The following is a 15000-nucleotide window of genomic DNA, read 5'->3' as shown; positions in this document are numbered from 1 at the left end:
GCTGCATGCAAAAAAAAAAGAACCCAAACACTTTAACTTGTGTAACATTCTATAAGACATGTATACACTTTATTTTCAATATATCTCTTGAAAACATCTTCCTGAGACCCAGCTCATTCATTTGTGTCCACTAAAAAGGACATTTTTATATCTCTTGAAGACATCTTCCTGAGACCCAGCTCATTCATTTGTGTCCACTGAAAAGGACTTTTTTGGTTGTTTTTGGTTTCTTTGTAAGTCCAAAAATGACATAAAAAATGACATAAATTTCCCTAAAACTACAAATAGAATATCATGATGCAGCATAAAATAAAATCCTTCACATGACTATCTTGTGTCCCTAATGTCATACAATTGGAGCATTGACTCATTAATTGCCAACAGTAAAAAATGGATCTTTAGTTGGCATTGGCAGTGAATGAGTTACATTTCTCCCCCTAAATAGCAGTCGGTTATTTTCTGCCAACAATGTGTCTTTATTATCCGATATATAGTAACAAAATAAAAAAAAATGAATGAATTCACAATGAACCCAGTAAATATTTATCTTTGATGTCTATACTCACTATTGGCAGCGAATTTAAACTCATTCAATGCCAGGGACGTATTTTCACGTTTTTTTTTAAAAAGTCCAAACATTCAATCCCAGATACTTAAATATCAATTTAATACTTAAGTATCTGGAAATCAATGTCCACAATGTACTTAAGTATCGATTTAATACTTAAGTATCTGGGATTTAATGTCTAGCGTGAAAATACGCCCCTGGCATTGAATGAGTTTAGGAAACATCACCTAAGCAGTTCAGTTCAAATTTAAATACTTTCCAAAATTTAGATTTTTGATGGTGTACCAGCATGTAGCTCCTTGCCCAAGATTACGTTTGCAAGTCAAGGAAACTTTGTGTTAGTCACATGACCTTGCACACTGCATTTAATGTACAATTTCCCCTCTTTCTTGAATGAAATCATCTACAACTACATGTGTGGTGCTTCCCGTAGTAAGCTTACTGTCAAACAACTGTAATTCAATACCAAAGACATATTTTAATTTAATTTATTTATTGGGGAGGAAGAAGAATCCAGATATTCAATTACAGGTACTTATTTTGTTCAAAAATTTTCAAGTATTTCACTAAAAGTGGGTAAAAAGATATCTGGCAATAAGTATTCAATTACTTTGGGTAATTTAGTACTAAACTAACCAATTACTTAAAGTATTTAAGTGCTATACTAACAATTCCTGTTGTACTAAACTAATGAAGTGATTTCTTTAAAAAGTCATAATAAGATACTCAAGTCGTTAGTTTAGTACTAAAGTCTTTAAATAAGTAGTTAAGTGATTGATTAGTTGATTAATAGGAATTTGTAGACCCCCTTTAGCCAAACACTAACAAAAATTGAATAAATACAGTAAATAAATAAATGCATAAATAGCTGGGATTGAATATATGGGATTCTTGAAAAAAAAAGGTAAAAATTCGTCTTTGGGATTGAATGAGAAATAAAGTTAGCAGTTATAGCATTTAAAAAATCAGGTCTCCTTATGTGCATGGTTATTGGCTATTCTGGGGATCGGACCCCTTGCCCCCAACCCTCATAAACTCCTAATTGCCTTTCAGACGTGACGCCACTGCACACTTCCACAGTAAATCATTAATGGCAGCAACAACGTGAGGGGAAAAAAAAAAAAAAAAAAAAAAAGTGACCTGTGGGCTCTGACACGCTTGTCTTGTGATGCTTGCTAGGATTAGGGTATTTTTTTTCCAAAGGAAAAAAAAAGGGGGGGGGGGGTCATCTTACAAAAAGCATCAGAATTCTAGCCCTGCTTTTTTAATACTAAAGTAACAAATGGCACAGGAAAAGAATGAAACCTTGGTCTTACAATTTGGAAGAGATTAAACTTCCGGGGGGAAAAAAATGGGGCAAAAGTTCTATATTAGCTCACAAAACATCAAATTTTGTAACTATTGACACCAACATGCACAACGTTAGAAAGAAATGTATTGGTCAAAAACACAATAAGTCAATGTGATAGCGGCTGGGCGTTAGCATATTAGCATCAAGAAAAAGTTCCAACCATGCTATTTTAAAATGGGCAAAAGAGCATAGCAGCAAATCTTTTAGTTCTAGAATTAAGTCTCTAACATACAAAACATTCAGAGATAGTTCAGAATAAAAGCAAAAGTCAAATATAACAAGAATGTTCAACTTACATCAAACAGCCATCGTTTTGGACCCCAGAAGGACTTCCACCTGTCAAACTAGTCGTCCGCGCAAATGCCTGTGCCATTTTTAACTTTTCAGACATAGCTGTATTTGGAAGAAATACAATGAATAAATCATATTAGCATTAAGATAAAGTGGCAGGCATGTTATTTTAAACATTTCTATAATATAATATACATGACAAATTCAGAAAAAGTCCAGACAAGAATGCTTAACTTACATTATGCTACTACTGTTGTTGTGGTTAGCAACTTAGCACATCCGCCTCACAGTTAAGGGACCCGATTTCGAATTCAGTTGGTTCCGGCCTTCCTGTGTGGAGTTTGCATGTTCTCCCCGAGCCCGAGTTCTCTCCAGGCACTCCGGCTTCCTCCCACACTCCAAAAAAATGCACGGCAGGTGTATTGGACATGCTAAATGGTCCTGAGGTGCGATCGGGTGCCTGAATGGTTGTTCGTCTCTTTGTGCCCTGCGATTGGGTTAGGGATAGGCACCAGCAAGCCTGCGACCCTTGTGAGGATAAGTTGAATGGATGTTTTGAACCCTAGAGGGACCTCCGCCTGTCAAATGAGTCGCCCGTGCATATGCCTGCCCTAATTATTTCCAAAATGCCCCCCAAAAAGAAATGTTCACTAGAAGTCACAAGACTTCCCGTCAGCGAGCCGATTGTTTGATTTCGATCTTTTCTTGATGCTCATGAACTTCTCTTCTCGTTGTTGTTGTTTTGCTGCGGTTGGTCCTTTTCAACGCGGCCCCCGTGACATGTTCAGTGGCAGCCGGCTGCGCGCAACGTGCCGAGCGCGCTGACAACCCGCCCTGAGCCGGCAACGAGGCGAAAAACCTCAAGCCCGAGTCTGCCAGACCTCAAATTTGAACGCCTGCTTGCACCTCGGCCACTTTGATAATTCGGGAAGTCATTCGTGTGTGTGTGTGTGTGTGTGTGTGTGTGGAGACCACCAGTCTACCGGCAGTAAAACTGGCCGTGTCCAAGTTATGCTTTTAATGGCATCGATGGCAGCCATTTATATGGTCACGTACAGTACAGCGTGTGTGCCAGGAGGTTTTCCACACTTGTAAAGCCGCGGCCACATTATGTGGCTTCTACTGTATAACGTTTGACTGGCCCTCTGCAACCACTAACAGTGCAGCCATTTACAAGCGGAATAAATCAGGAGGTAAAAAAAGAAAGACCTTTCACCTGGCATATGCGCCGTTGCCTTTTATTTAACAGACCTCGAAGGCGTCGGAATCCATCCGTGCATCCGTCCTCATCTGGTTTGGAGGACCATTCAAAGTCTGGAATTGAATTAACCGGTTTTGTGAGCATCAAAGAGTTTGGGGAGTTTAAATGATGTAGCCACGCCCACTGTTGGGCAAGTGACTTCAAAACTGTAACGCGTTATTTATCAGTTATTACTGTCATTTCAAAGTAATTGGTTACATTACAACATTACTGTATTAGAAATGTAATGCACTACACTAATATTACTTATATATATATATATATATATATATATATATGTATACATGCACAGTGAAACTTAGCGTTAGCTTACCTTGTCATTATTGCTAGTTGTGACAGAGATTTTGCTGACAAGGTTTCCAAATGCTGGTGAATCCACTGTGGGAAGCGGTAGCATATGTTTTACGTACAAAATAGTCCGCCACGAATTTTCTCACTTCTTTAGTTGGAAGTGGCATCCCTCAGCGAGAGAGCGCAATCCCCCGTGTGTTTTATTTGGCCTTGACTACATGTAACCATCTTATTTAAATCCGCTTAGTTGCAACCATAGGGAACCGGATAAATTTGTGTACAAGCATGCCAAGTCACTAGGTGGCAGTAATTCGCCAAATTCTGTCCAATCAGAAAGAACTTGCGCCTCTGACTTGTCCTATCAGAAAGAACCTCCTCCTCTGACATCACCGGTATCTGCGTCTTCGGCGGGAAAAAGAATAGCATGATGACGCAAATCTCTGGTTACGCACAACCACAAAACCGGAGGCTTGGGTAAATCTCCACTTTGGCCGGAGGTTCTGAAACATTCGATTTTGATGAAAACAAAAAAAAAGCCCGGCCACGTATAGCATATAGGGCAAAACGGAGGCATTTACTGCCCCTTTTGCAAGAATCCCGGCTATGTGTAGACAAGGCCTTCACGTTACTATGGCACCGCTCTAAATGGTTTGTCAAATTACTGATCCTATTTGGCAAAGTGGACAGCTCCTATCACAAAACTCAAAGTTCTACTAGATTTTTGTGGGCGTGGCTTACGCTCCAGTGAGGAAAAATACGGCACATTAGATAATCTTCCGTTTAGTACGCTAGGAATCGAAGACTAGCCTCAACCAGCGACTTTATTTGCAGTCTGCGCCGGGCTCCACTTTCAACGTTCTCCCCGCCCGCCCCAGAACGGCTGGTGAAGTGACCTTAATGAGCTGAGAAAGTCGGGCGGAGGTGCGGCGGCTTGTTAGCGCCGCAGTCGGCCTCCCGTCCGGCGGCCTTTCCAGTCCGCCGCTCCCTCGGGTGGCGGCGGGGGCCCCCGGGCCCGGACCTATTAGGGGGCCCCCTGCGGTGACCTCATTGGTCGTAATTGGACCTGTTAATGACAGAGGAGACCCGCGGTGATTTAAAGACGTTGTCTGTGAGCGCAACAAATCAGAACGTCGTCCTTCCAGGGTCCAAAGTTCACAGACGTGTTTGGAGCGACGAAGGAAGGGCAAAATCGGCTTTTAAAGGCCGGACTGATTCATCCTGGGTTCATTTGATACGTGCGCTCGTTTGTTTTCTGTTTACTGGATGATTTTTTTTTTTTTCAATCTGCCTCTGCAAGCAATTATATTGTCATCCACTGGTATAAACCTTAAAGTGCGCAGATGAAGGCTTCACGTTTTATCTTTGCCTTTTAATCAAGGAGAATTCCTATTCTGGCTCACGTCATGTGTCACTTGTTTCTTGGGAAGAACTTTTATGTGAGCGGCAGAGCAGATTATTATCTTTATACCTGTTACATGTTTGCGGCAGTGCAGAATTTGTGGCGCACGTCGAGGATTGGCAATATGTATGATTGGCAAGATATATGATTTAGCAATATGTTTATTCATCTTCCAATAAATTTGCTCTCAATTTGAAAAGAAAGCGCCTGTTCCTGTCATGCCAACACAATAGCCAAAAGAAACGAGATCTCGTGCCGCGGCGGCGTTCTGATCTCGCGAGATCTCGTTTCTTTTGGCTATTGTGTTGGCATGACAGGATCAGGCGCTTTCTTTTCAAATTGAGAGCAAATTTATTGGAACATGAATAAACATATTGCTAAATTGTGTTAAAGCAACTCTTTTGTAAGCTTTGTATGGATGTGCATTATTTTTGGTTCTTTTAATGTCAAACACATTTTCTTATTTTCTTTTTTTCCCCCCAATTTTCAAGTTTGGCTAAAGGAGTTCAACAGTAGGTCAACAGTTGAATAAATCTTATAGATTTTTTTTTCATACAAAATGGCATGCTGGTTAGGGGATATTTGACTGAAAAAATATTTTACAGTGGATACGTCATTGATAAAGAATTTAAAAACCGCCGCTATAAAAAGACGGCCAAAAACTATAAATTGGCCTCAGTCCTAGTTTTTTTTTTTTTTTGAGACAAAGTTCCATTGACATGAGCTGTACAGCGCAACAATGTTTTGCTTTGTAAATAAGGGTTCCACAACGCTGCTTTTTGGAGATTGTTGACCCCGCAGCATGAGTGGAAGTGGGGGGTGGGGGGAGGGGGGGGAGGTGCGCGTCTGTCTCCATCCTTATCGCCCAGAGTGGCCGGCGAGTAAAATAGCTCTCGGGGGCCACTTCCTGCGCGGGATCTAAGGCTTTTATGTGCGGGGCGAAAATAAGGGAGCGACAACAGAGACGGGCCGCATCCCAATTCAAGCCACACGTCCCTCAGAAGTAGCGAATGAGGCGTTTCAGATAAGGTGAGGTAATCTGATGGAAAGTGGGTGGAGGGAGGGAGGGAGGGAGGGAAACGGGGGAGGCTTGAGTCACCGCATTTCAAAGACTTGGCTGTGATGGAAGGGGTGAGGCCCGTTTTTTTTTTTTTCCTCCCACACCTACGACGTGGATACAAGCCTGAGAGACAGATAAAACATACGGAACAGTATTAATAACAGCTGGGAGCTGTCAATTTGTCTTTATATTCACGGTGGTGTTTTGAGCTAAATCCGCGCGGACCGTTATGATTCCAGCGCCGGAAAAGAAATGAAAACTTTGGTACATAAAGGGTTAACGCTCTTTTTGTCGTATGAATTTTTAACAATTTGGCAGCCGTTTGAATTCATTCAATCCCAACGACGTATATTTTGTTTTAACAAGTAGCTAAAGCTCATAAATTGATTGTAGCACAGCTAGCTTTAGCCCAAAGCTAGCTAGCAACGATTTTCGACTGGTTTCGTGCGGAAAAACTTTAAAAAACTAACTGTTGCATATCATCATCTGGAAGCATTTTCACCCAAAAAGGTTTTGAAGTGAAAATCATTTGACGTAAAAAGCCTATTACGATCTCATTTGTCATCGTGTGGCAATTTTTTTCTGAAAATTAATTTGATCGTCGTGGTCTGGCTTTGTTTTCACAAATTGCATTCCAGCCGCATCCCCCGAAAGATTGCGGTTGCGTTAAAATGCTTTGTCTCCTTAGCATTATCAATCATCGACATTTTTTCATTATTTAACTGATTCTATCTGTAAATTTGTGAATTATATAATTTATATAATTTATGAATTATATAATTATGAATTATGAATTATATAATTTACTAGTCTAATCTATTTAATGGTTATGTTTTTTTGTGGATTTTGTCAATATAATGACATTTTAATTTTTTTTTTATTGCATGTTATTTCACTAAATTCATGGAATGTTTTATTGGCATTTTAGTTATTCATTTATTTAATGATTGGCAATTTAATGATTATTTTGGTGTGTCCTTTTTAATGGCGTTTTTAGTCATTTCATGAAAAAAAGTTTTGAATGATCTAAAGACTCATTGATGTATTTAATGTCATTCAAGATGGAAACCGCCATTAAAAGTGCCACGAAAAATTTGAAAATAAATATTTTTTGTCAAAAACAAGCCGCTTTAAGAACAGATTTTTAGTGGTATAAAAAAAAAATATGATCGAAGTCGCGCTCATCTCGCTCTCATCACTTTGGTGATGAATGAAGGCTCAATTTAAAACCTTTTTTTTTTTTAATATCGTTTCCTGCATGTGTTCCACGTGGCACATTAACTTAACAACTTCCAGCGTGTTGAAATATAACGGCGAGATTGATAGTAACATGTGGCGTCGTGTCGACTCCCCGTTGAAAATTCTTCCGTTTGTTCCCATGTTTATTTGTCGTAAGAGTGACGGTAATTAGCTTGTGGTGAGCCACGAGGGATCTTTTCAAAAAGTCACTGTCCAACATGTTAGCCAAACATGTTGTTTTAATAGGAGTCCCCGAAAAGTCGGATCCGCAGCTGCTCGTAAATTATATGTCACATCATGTTCTTTTTGGGGGGTTTTTAATTCGAGAGTTAGCTAGCGTCATCCTGCTAACTAACAAATCAAGTGTTTCTCGGATGATCTTGACCCGGGTTTTGCTTATTCGGCGAAAAAAAGATATTTTTAGGATCAGATTATTGAACAAATTAACAGCAAAGGTAAAGATTTATACCTTTAAAATGTTTTTTTTTTGGTTTAAATTCCAGAGCTAGCTAGAATTGACTTGACTTTCATGCTATCAAAACAATGAGCAAGAATCAAATATATGCTGAACCTTTCAAGGAACAACGATACCGTCTCTGGGTCATTTTGACCCGAGGCATTGTTAGTCATCGAGAGTTCGAGAGTTAGCTAGCGTCATCCTGCTAACTAACAAATCAAGTGTTTCTCGGAGGATCTTGACCCGGGTTTTGCTTATTCGTCGAAAAAAAATGACAAAGATATTTTTGGGATCAGATTATTGAACAAATTAACAGCAAAGTTAAAGATTTATACCTTTAAAATGTTTTTTTTTTTTGGTTTAAATTCCAGAGCTAGCTAGAATTGACTTGACTTTCATGCTATCAAAACAATAAGCAAGAAATATATGCTGAAACTTTCAAGGAACAACGATACCGTCTCTGGGTCATTTTGACCCGAGGCATTGTTAGTCACCGAGAGTTCGAGAGTTAGCTAGCGTCATCCTGCTAACTAACAAATCAAGTGTCTCTTGGAGGATCTTGAACCCGGTTTTGCTTATTCGTCGAAAAAAAAATGACAAAGATATTTTTAGGATCAGATTATTGAACAAATTAACAGGAAAGTTAAAGATTTATACCTTTAAAATGTTTTTTTTTTTGGTTTAAATTCCAGAGCTAGCTAGAATTGACTTGACTTTCATGCTATCAAAACAATGAGCAAGAAATATATGCTGAACCTTTCAAGGAAGGTTCTCTGGGTCATTTTGACCCGGGTCATTTTTAGTCACCGAAACGTGTCTGAAATGTGTATAATCCAAAGCCAATATTTTGTTTTAACCAGTGACTTGTGTTCATATGTCAAGAACACCAATATTGTTTCTGGGTCAATATGACCCGGAGGTGTTTGCATTTACATAAAAGTGTCAAAAACTCAATTTTTCTTTGGAATCCCACTCATGAAGTAACAAAGACAATATTTAGTTTGTTTTTAGTATGTTTTTGTTAATTACACTCTAAATTCGGAGTCAAAAAAGGACCAATCCAGTATTTGGGTAATTTGACCGCGATTTTTAAGTTGATTTTCATTTGTTATGCTTGTCGTTTGCTATATTGTTATATTTGCTGTATTTGTTTGCTATATTGATGTTTTGATATTGATGTTTTTGTTGTTGTTAAATAGTTTTTTTTGTATGCGTCACAACTTGTGTTCAAGAAAAAATTGTTTGAGGAATTACAGTAACAGCTATGCTATCTAGCCATTCTGCGGGCATTACGGGAGTGTGAGCTGTGGCCGACAGCAGCGATTGATATTGTGTTTTCGATAGCCGGAAAATGCAGTGGCTTCCCTTTCCCAGATTCAAAGCTATTATAGTAAAGTGTACTGTGAAAAACACTGAAAAGGGGAATGGAATGAATAGAAAGGATAATGAAAAAAAAAAAAGTCTACTTTTCACACAATGCCACTTCAATTCCAACTCTTAACTACACAAACAAGCAGACAAAAACATACGTTGGTACGACAAGGGAAATATGTCTGTACAAACAAAGCCAAGTTAGAACAAACAAAGTAAACGAGACTCTAAAGGAGAATGAATAATTAGGTAATTAGCCCTGAGTTATGTCTGCAGGGCTCATTAAGTATGGAAAAAATGGCTTTGGAAATCTAATCGCTCCAATTGTCTGGGCCGCATAAAAATAACAACAGACACGGTGAGAAAATGTCCGTGCTTAGAAGGGTGGCGATTTTAAGTGGATTCAACATTTGGGCATCCTCTGAGTTGACTATAGGCATGTAAATCCTGCAGAGACTCACCCTAGTCATTTGTGTCCTCTGCAGTGGACATTTGTTTTTCGTGTTATATCTTTTACCCTACCAAGTCCCAGTGTCCTCAGAAGAGGACATCCTGGCCTTTTACAGTGATGTTATATGTTTGGGTGGGATGCAATCTACTTTGCTGCGACAAAATAGACAAGATAGTGGACACAAAAAAATAATAGGATGGGTCCCAGGAGGATATGGACAATGCAGTGTTTACCAAGGAAGAATCCCAATACTGGTCATTAATCTTTGTGCAGCATTTTCATCATTTGGGTCATTTTCTTCCAAATAATTCTAAAATAATAATAATAAGTAGTGAGATAACTAAGTGGTCATGCCATTTTGAACTTTGAGTTGTTGTCACAATCTGGGTGAAATTTCAGCTCCCTAGTGCCTTCTTTCAATGCTTTCCCTTTGATGTAAAATGCTTCGATGTAAAAATCGGACAAAACACTTCACAAGGATTAAAAAAAATATGCTGGAATTTCCAAAGAGCAAAGTTGTTTTTATCCTACCGAGACCCAATGTCCACTATTGTGGACACAAATGAATAGGCATTGGCTCAGGAAAAATCTTGAGGAAAAAAATGCAAGTCAGTCAAAACCTTCAAACGAATTTATCAGCTGAACATAAGCAAAAAAATATTAAGTTAAAATAGTATGAAATGTGTATAAAGCATATTGAAAGTGAATTGTTTTCTCAGCAGGTGTATCCGTGCAGCAACGACAAGGAGTGCAGCGTGGGGAGTTACTGCCACAGCCCCCATCAGGCGCCCTCGCGCTGCCTGGCCTGCCGGAGGAGGAAGAAGCGCTGCCACCGGGACGCCATGTGCTGCCCCGGCAACCGCTGCCATAACTGTATGTCATAAACACTACTCCCAAATTGAAAATTAAAGCATTATATCAGTCGCCAAACCCACCAAAAATCACAGACAATTTGTCATCTTACAGTGGACCCCTGGGTTACAGCATCCCTAGGCTGTTTTTTTTTTTTCACGTTACAAAGTGGAATACTACGTTTTTTCATCCCATTTTTACGGCATTTTTCCCGTTTTATGGCATCAACAACAATTACAAAATTCTCTGAGAGTCTGCGAGTCGCACCACGCTCGTACGTATTTATTGTGCGTTTTAGTGCTTAATTCAAACTTTCGTTGGTTAGCCGTGGGTCCCAAGATTGCTAGTGATGTTTAAGGGACAAGTAAGAAGATGATTAGTACGGAAACGAAGCTGGAGATAATCAAGAAATGCAAAGAAGGCTAAGCTAGGCTAGGCTAGGCTAACCTCGCTAGGGAATATGGCCGTAACTAGCTCAAGTCACGTCACTCCGAAGGTAAATAAAATGTCATTTTTCCTTTATATATATATTTATTTATGATGTTATTTAAACATATACGCGTATATTGTATATAGGTAGCACTTGTTCCTAAAATTGAATATGTTTCTAAAATGTTGATGTTTTTATCTGAGGTTTTATACGCATTAGCTTATTAGCATAGCTTTCTATTGCCCGCCATATGACTTATTTCGCCTTGCGATCCCGACTCCGGAACGGATTAATTTTGTATGGCGGGAGTCCACTGAATACGATCATTTTAGCAAAATTAGAATAACGATCCTCTTCACAATACACGAAATCTGCGCATGTAGAGGATTATTTTTCGTGCGCAGTAAAAATTATACTGCTAATCTCCTGTCACCCTGGCAAAAATTTCAGATATTTGCATGGCCATCTCCGAGAGCGTGATCTCGCCTCACATCTCCGCCTTGGACCAACACAACAAGCTCACCGCCAAAGACCACAGCTGGAGGAAAAATAGCGGGAAATCGCACGCCAAACATTCTCTTAAAGGTAAGGAGTCAGGACCGGCTTCTACTGAACGTCGCGCGAATGAACGGCTCCGTTTCAAGAGCCAAAAGATCCACGGCCATTTACTGTTGTGTTTTGTTGAATTCAACTTGCAAATCAAAGTTAGAAAAGAAAAGATGGACTCTGATTGATTTATTTGAGGATGATTTTTAGTTTATTTTTAACATTTTACGTTTAAAATGAAGACCGGGATTAGTGATACATTACAATTCTTGTCATCCTTTAAGTCAGGGGCATCCAAAAACTTTTGTTTGGGGGCCACATGCAGTAAAATGGTATGACGTAAGGGCCACTTACGTCATTTATTAAAGACAGTAAAATCAAGCAAATAATCAAATAAAATGTGCCATAGCTTGCAAGGCAAATAAATGAAGGATTTTTCAAGATTTTTTAGTATCCCATCTTCACATTTTATTCGTAAATAACAGCACAAATGTTATTATTTTGGATTTTTACATATTTAGGAGAATGTTGAAATATACAAACCAAATTTTCTTTAAAACTAACTTTGCGGGCCATGTAAAAGCTAATTTTAGCCAAAAATCTCTATGGTATTTAAAACAATGTATTTATTGTTAAAAAGCCTGAACATCTGTATGTCAAATTGAGAATTTTATTTGACGCTGCCGGCCACATAAAAATGAACGGCGGGCCGCAACTGGCCCACGGGCCGCAGTTTGGACACGCCTGCTTTAAGCGTGTGTTTTTACGTGATGGGACATTTAGTAGCGTCTTCCTTTAAAATATTTTAATTTCTAAGTACTTTTAGGCATGTTGCAAATTGTGCTTCTTTAAGATGTGAAAAAGTGTAAAAATAACTTCTTGTTCTCTTTAGAACACAGGTGTGGAACTCCAGTCCTCGAGGGCCGGTATCCTACATGTTTTCAAACCTTTTCCCTCAAAAAAACCTAATTCAAATGATTGGGATCATTTGGAAGCTCCCGCAGAGCTTGCTAAAGAGCTAATTATTTGAATCAGGTGTGTTGGGGAAAGAAAACCGGAAAACATGTAGGATGCCGGCCCTCGAGGACTGGAGTTCCACACCTATGCTATAGAACATCAAATATAAACATGCAGAACACTTAGCACACATTAGCGTGCGTACATGTTTGCGTTGACATTTTTGACAAAATCCATCACATCGACACGACGTCTTCAACAGCTCCTCCGCTGCACCTGTGTACGTTTTTTGTTTGTTTTTTTTGGCGCGTGCTCCAGTCAAAAAAAAAAGAAACAAAAGAAAAATATGCCGCTAAAATGTGAAGATTAGATGATCCGCAGAAGTCGGAAGGAGAGAAGAACAATTCCTCATACGATCTCAATCATTTTCGGGTTAATGACAAAAATGATCTGTCAAAATAGTGACAGTATAATTTTGTATTGTGTGTGTGTGTGGTGTGTGTGTGTGTGTGGGGGGGGGGGGGGGGCAAAACAATTTTGGCTGGTGGTGCCTTCCTCTGTTCTGCTAAATTGCAAACTATGTTGACAACTGCCTCGCTCCTCATAGTTAAGCCGAAAGTATAGGTTGCAAACTACAAACCACAGCCACCACCATGCCCCCCCCCCCCCCCCCCCCCCCCCGCGCTCCCCATCTTGTTATTTGCACAGGTCTTTAAAACATTCACAGACAAAAAAAAAACAGTGCGACGCCACAGAATTAGAGTTTAGAAGAACAGCAACCCCCCCCCCCCCCCGAAAAAAAAAAGAAATAAACACTTTCCAAGCTCAGCCTTGACTTTGTGTTTATGTCGCCACAATTTAAAACAATCTAAGCATCCACAAAGGACAGACTGAAATGACTGCAAGCATGCGCTGTATTGTTAGTATCATTTTTTTAAACTTTTTTTTTCTGTACATTCTTGACTATGTTCTTTGTTTTGTTGTGTAACTTCTCCACACTGTCAGAAATAGACGTACAATAGGAGTGGATGGAATCCAGCAAAGTAATATTTACTGCAGGGGGGTCCGAACTGTTTCATTTTGGATGCATAACACAACCCCAGTCACTACTGTAGCTTCTATTCTATGTGCCTTAAAATGTGGTGCGTCTTATATTTGAAAACACTTAATCTAGGTCACTCATTGATGATAAAGTTTGACTGATTTATCTGATTGTTTTGCTGATATTCCCTTTAGTGCAGCTCCATCTAGTGGATGCATAACACAACCCCAGCCACTACTGTAGCTTCTATTCCGTGCGCCTTATAACACGGTGCGTCTTATAAATGAAAACTGTTTTAAAATAGGCCTTTCATTGAACGTGCACCTTATAATTCTTATAGTTCAGTTTATAGTGCGGAAAAGACGGAATGTTGGTATTATATGCTAATGAGATCCTACTACTATAGCTTCTATTCTATGCGCCTTATAACACGGTGCGCCTTAAAAATGAAAACGGTTTTAAAATAGGCCTTTCATTGAACATGCACCTTATAATCCTTATAGTACAGTTTATAGTGCGGAAAAGACGGAATGTTGGTGATATATCCTCATGAGATCCTACTACTATAGCTTCTATTCTATGCGCCTTATAACACGGTGCGCTTTTTAAATGAAAACGGTTTTAAAATAGGCCTTTCACTGAACGTGCACCTTATAATCCTTATAGTACAGTTTATAGTCCGGAAAGATGGAATGTTGGGATTATATCCTCTTGAGACCCAGCCTGTTCATTTACAGTATGTCTATTCTAGTGGATATTCATTTTTGGTCTATTATCTTTGGACTCATTGGAGTTAGCCTACTAAATCCTACTGTCCTCATAGAGGCCACCTCAGATTTTCCACTCATGCCCGATGATTCACTAGGTTGTCTTATTGATACAAAATGGACACAACAGGAAACACAAATGGGTCTCAGCGTGCGTCAGCTCAGAAAACAGTTGTCAATTGTCGAAATTTCAATTGAAGTGTAAGAAATAGTGTCATTTACTGGACAGGTTGTACGTGTAACACAGTAGCTACTGTCAAACGTCGAACTGTCTTGTGATCACTCTCACAACCGATGAAAGTCATTTGGGTCACAATAACCTTGGGCAATGAGCCACGTGCTGCTTATTCCTAAAATCAAAGACATCATTGTCCCATCACATGTGCGGGAAAAGCGTTCGCCGAAAAAAATTAGCAAAGGCAATCTGAGTGAATCTGCCCTTTTTCAAAACATAACGCAGATCTACAGTCAGACGGTCTCGTGTCTCCTCGCAGGTCACGAGGGCGACCCGTGCCTCCGTACGTCCGACTGCTCCGACGGCTACTGCTGCGCCCGCCATTTCTGGACCAAAATCTGTAAACCGGTGCTGCGACTGGGCGAGGTGTGCAGTAAACAGCGAAAGAAAGGCTCGCACAGCCTGGAGATCTTCCAGCGCTGCGATTGCGCC

At 39.6% G+C, this 15000-nt stretch overlaps 1 protein-coding gene and 1 long non-coding RNA gene across 3 annotated transcripts in view; one reads left to right on the top strand and one right to left on the bottom strand.

Moving 5' to 3' along the window:
* Positions 1 to 15000, bottom strand: part of LOC148421554 (uncharacterized) — an 88693-nt gene that overhangs the window by 51845 nt on the left and 21848 nt on the right. Inside the window, exons 3-6 of the long non-coding RNA XR_015866098.1 lie at positions 4656 to 4825; positions 3785 to 3849; positions 3427 to 3524; positions 2216 to 2312 (exon numbers count right to left, since the gene is read on the bottom strand). This is a non-coding gene — a long non-coding RNA (uncharacterized LOC148421554). The remainder of the gene's footprint in view (positions 1 to 2215; positions 2313 to 3426; positions 3525 to 3784; positions 3850 to 4655; positions 4826 to 15000) is intronic.
* Positions 1 to 15000, top strand: part of dkk2 (dickkopf WNT signaling pathway inhibitor 2) — a 17299-nt gene that overhangs the window by 772 nt on the left and 1527 nt on the right. The window contains exons 2-4 of one of the 2 annotated variants that reach the window (XM_088419061.1): positions 10462 to 10612; positions 11472 to 11606; positions 14828 to 15000. The exon at positions 14828 to 15000 is cut by the window's right edge and continues 1527 nt beyond it. In XM_088419061.1, the coding sequence (XP_088275187.1) occupies positions 10462 to 10612; positions 11472 to 11606; positions 14828 to 15000 (459 nt within the window). Of the gene's footprint in view, positions 1 to 10458; positions 10613 to 11471; positions 11607 to 14827 lie in introns of both variants that reach the window. The other variant, XM_088419060.1, reaches the window with a different exon arrangement.

This window comes from Hippichthys cyanospilos, chromosome 7, assembly GCF_059441005.1.
Source record: "Hippichthys cyanospilos isolate Australia breed blue-spotted pipefish chromosome 7, RoL_Hcya_1.0, whole genome shotgun sequence".
In the NCBI taxonomy this organism is placed as follows: domain Eukaryota; kingdom Metazoa; phylum Chordata; class Actinopteri; order Syngnathiformes; family Syngnathidae; genus Hippichthys; species Hippichthys cyanospilos.
This window is presented reverse-complemented; position numbering and strand designations above follow the sequence as displayed.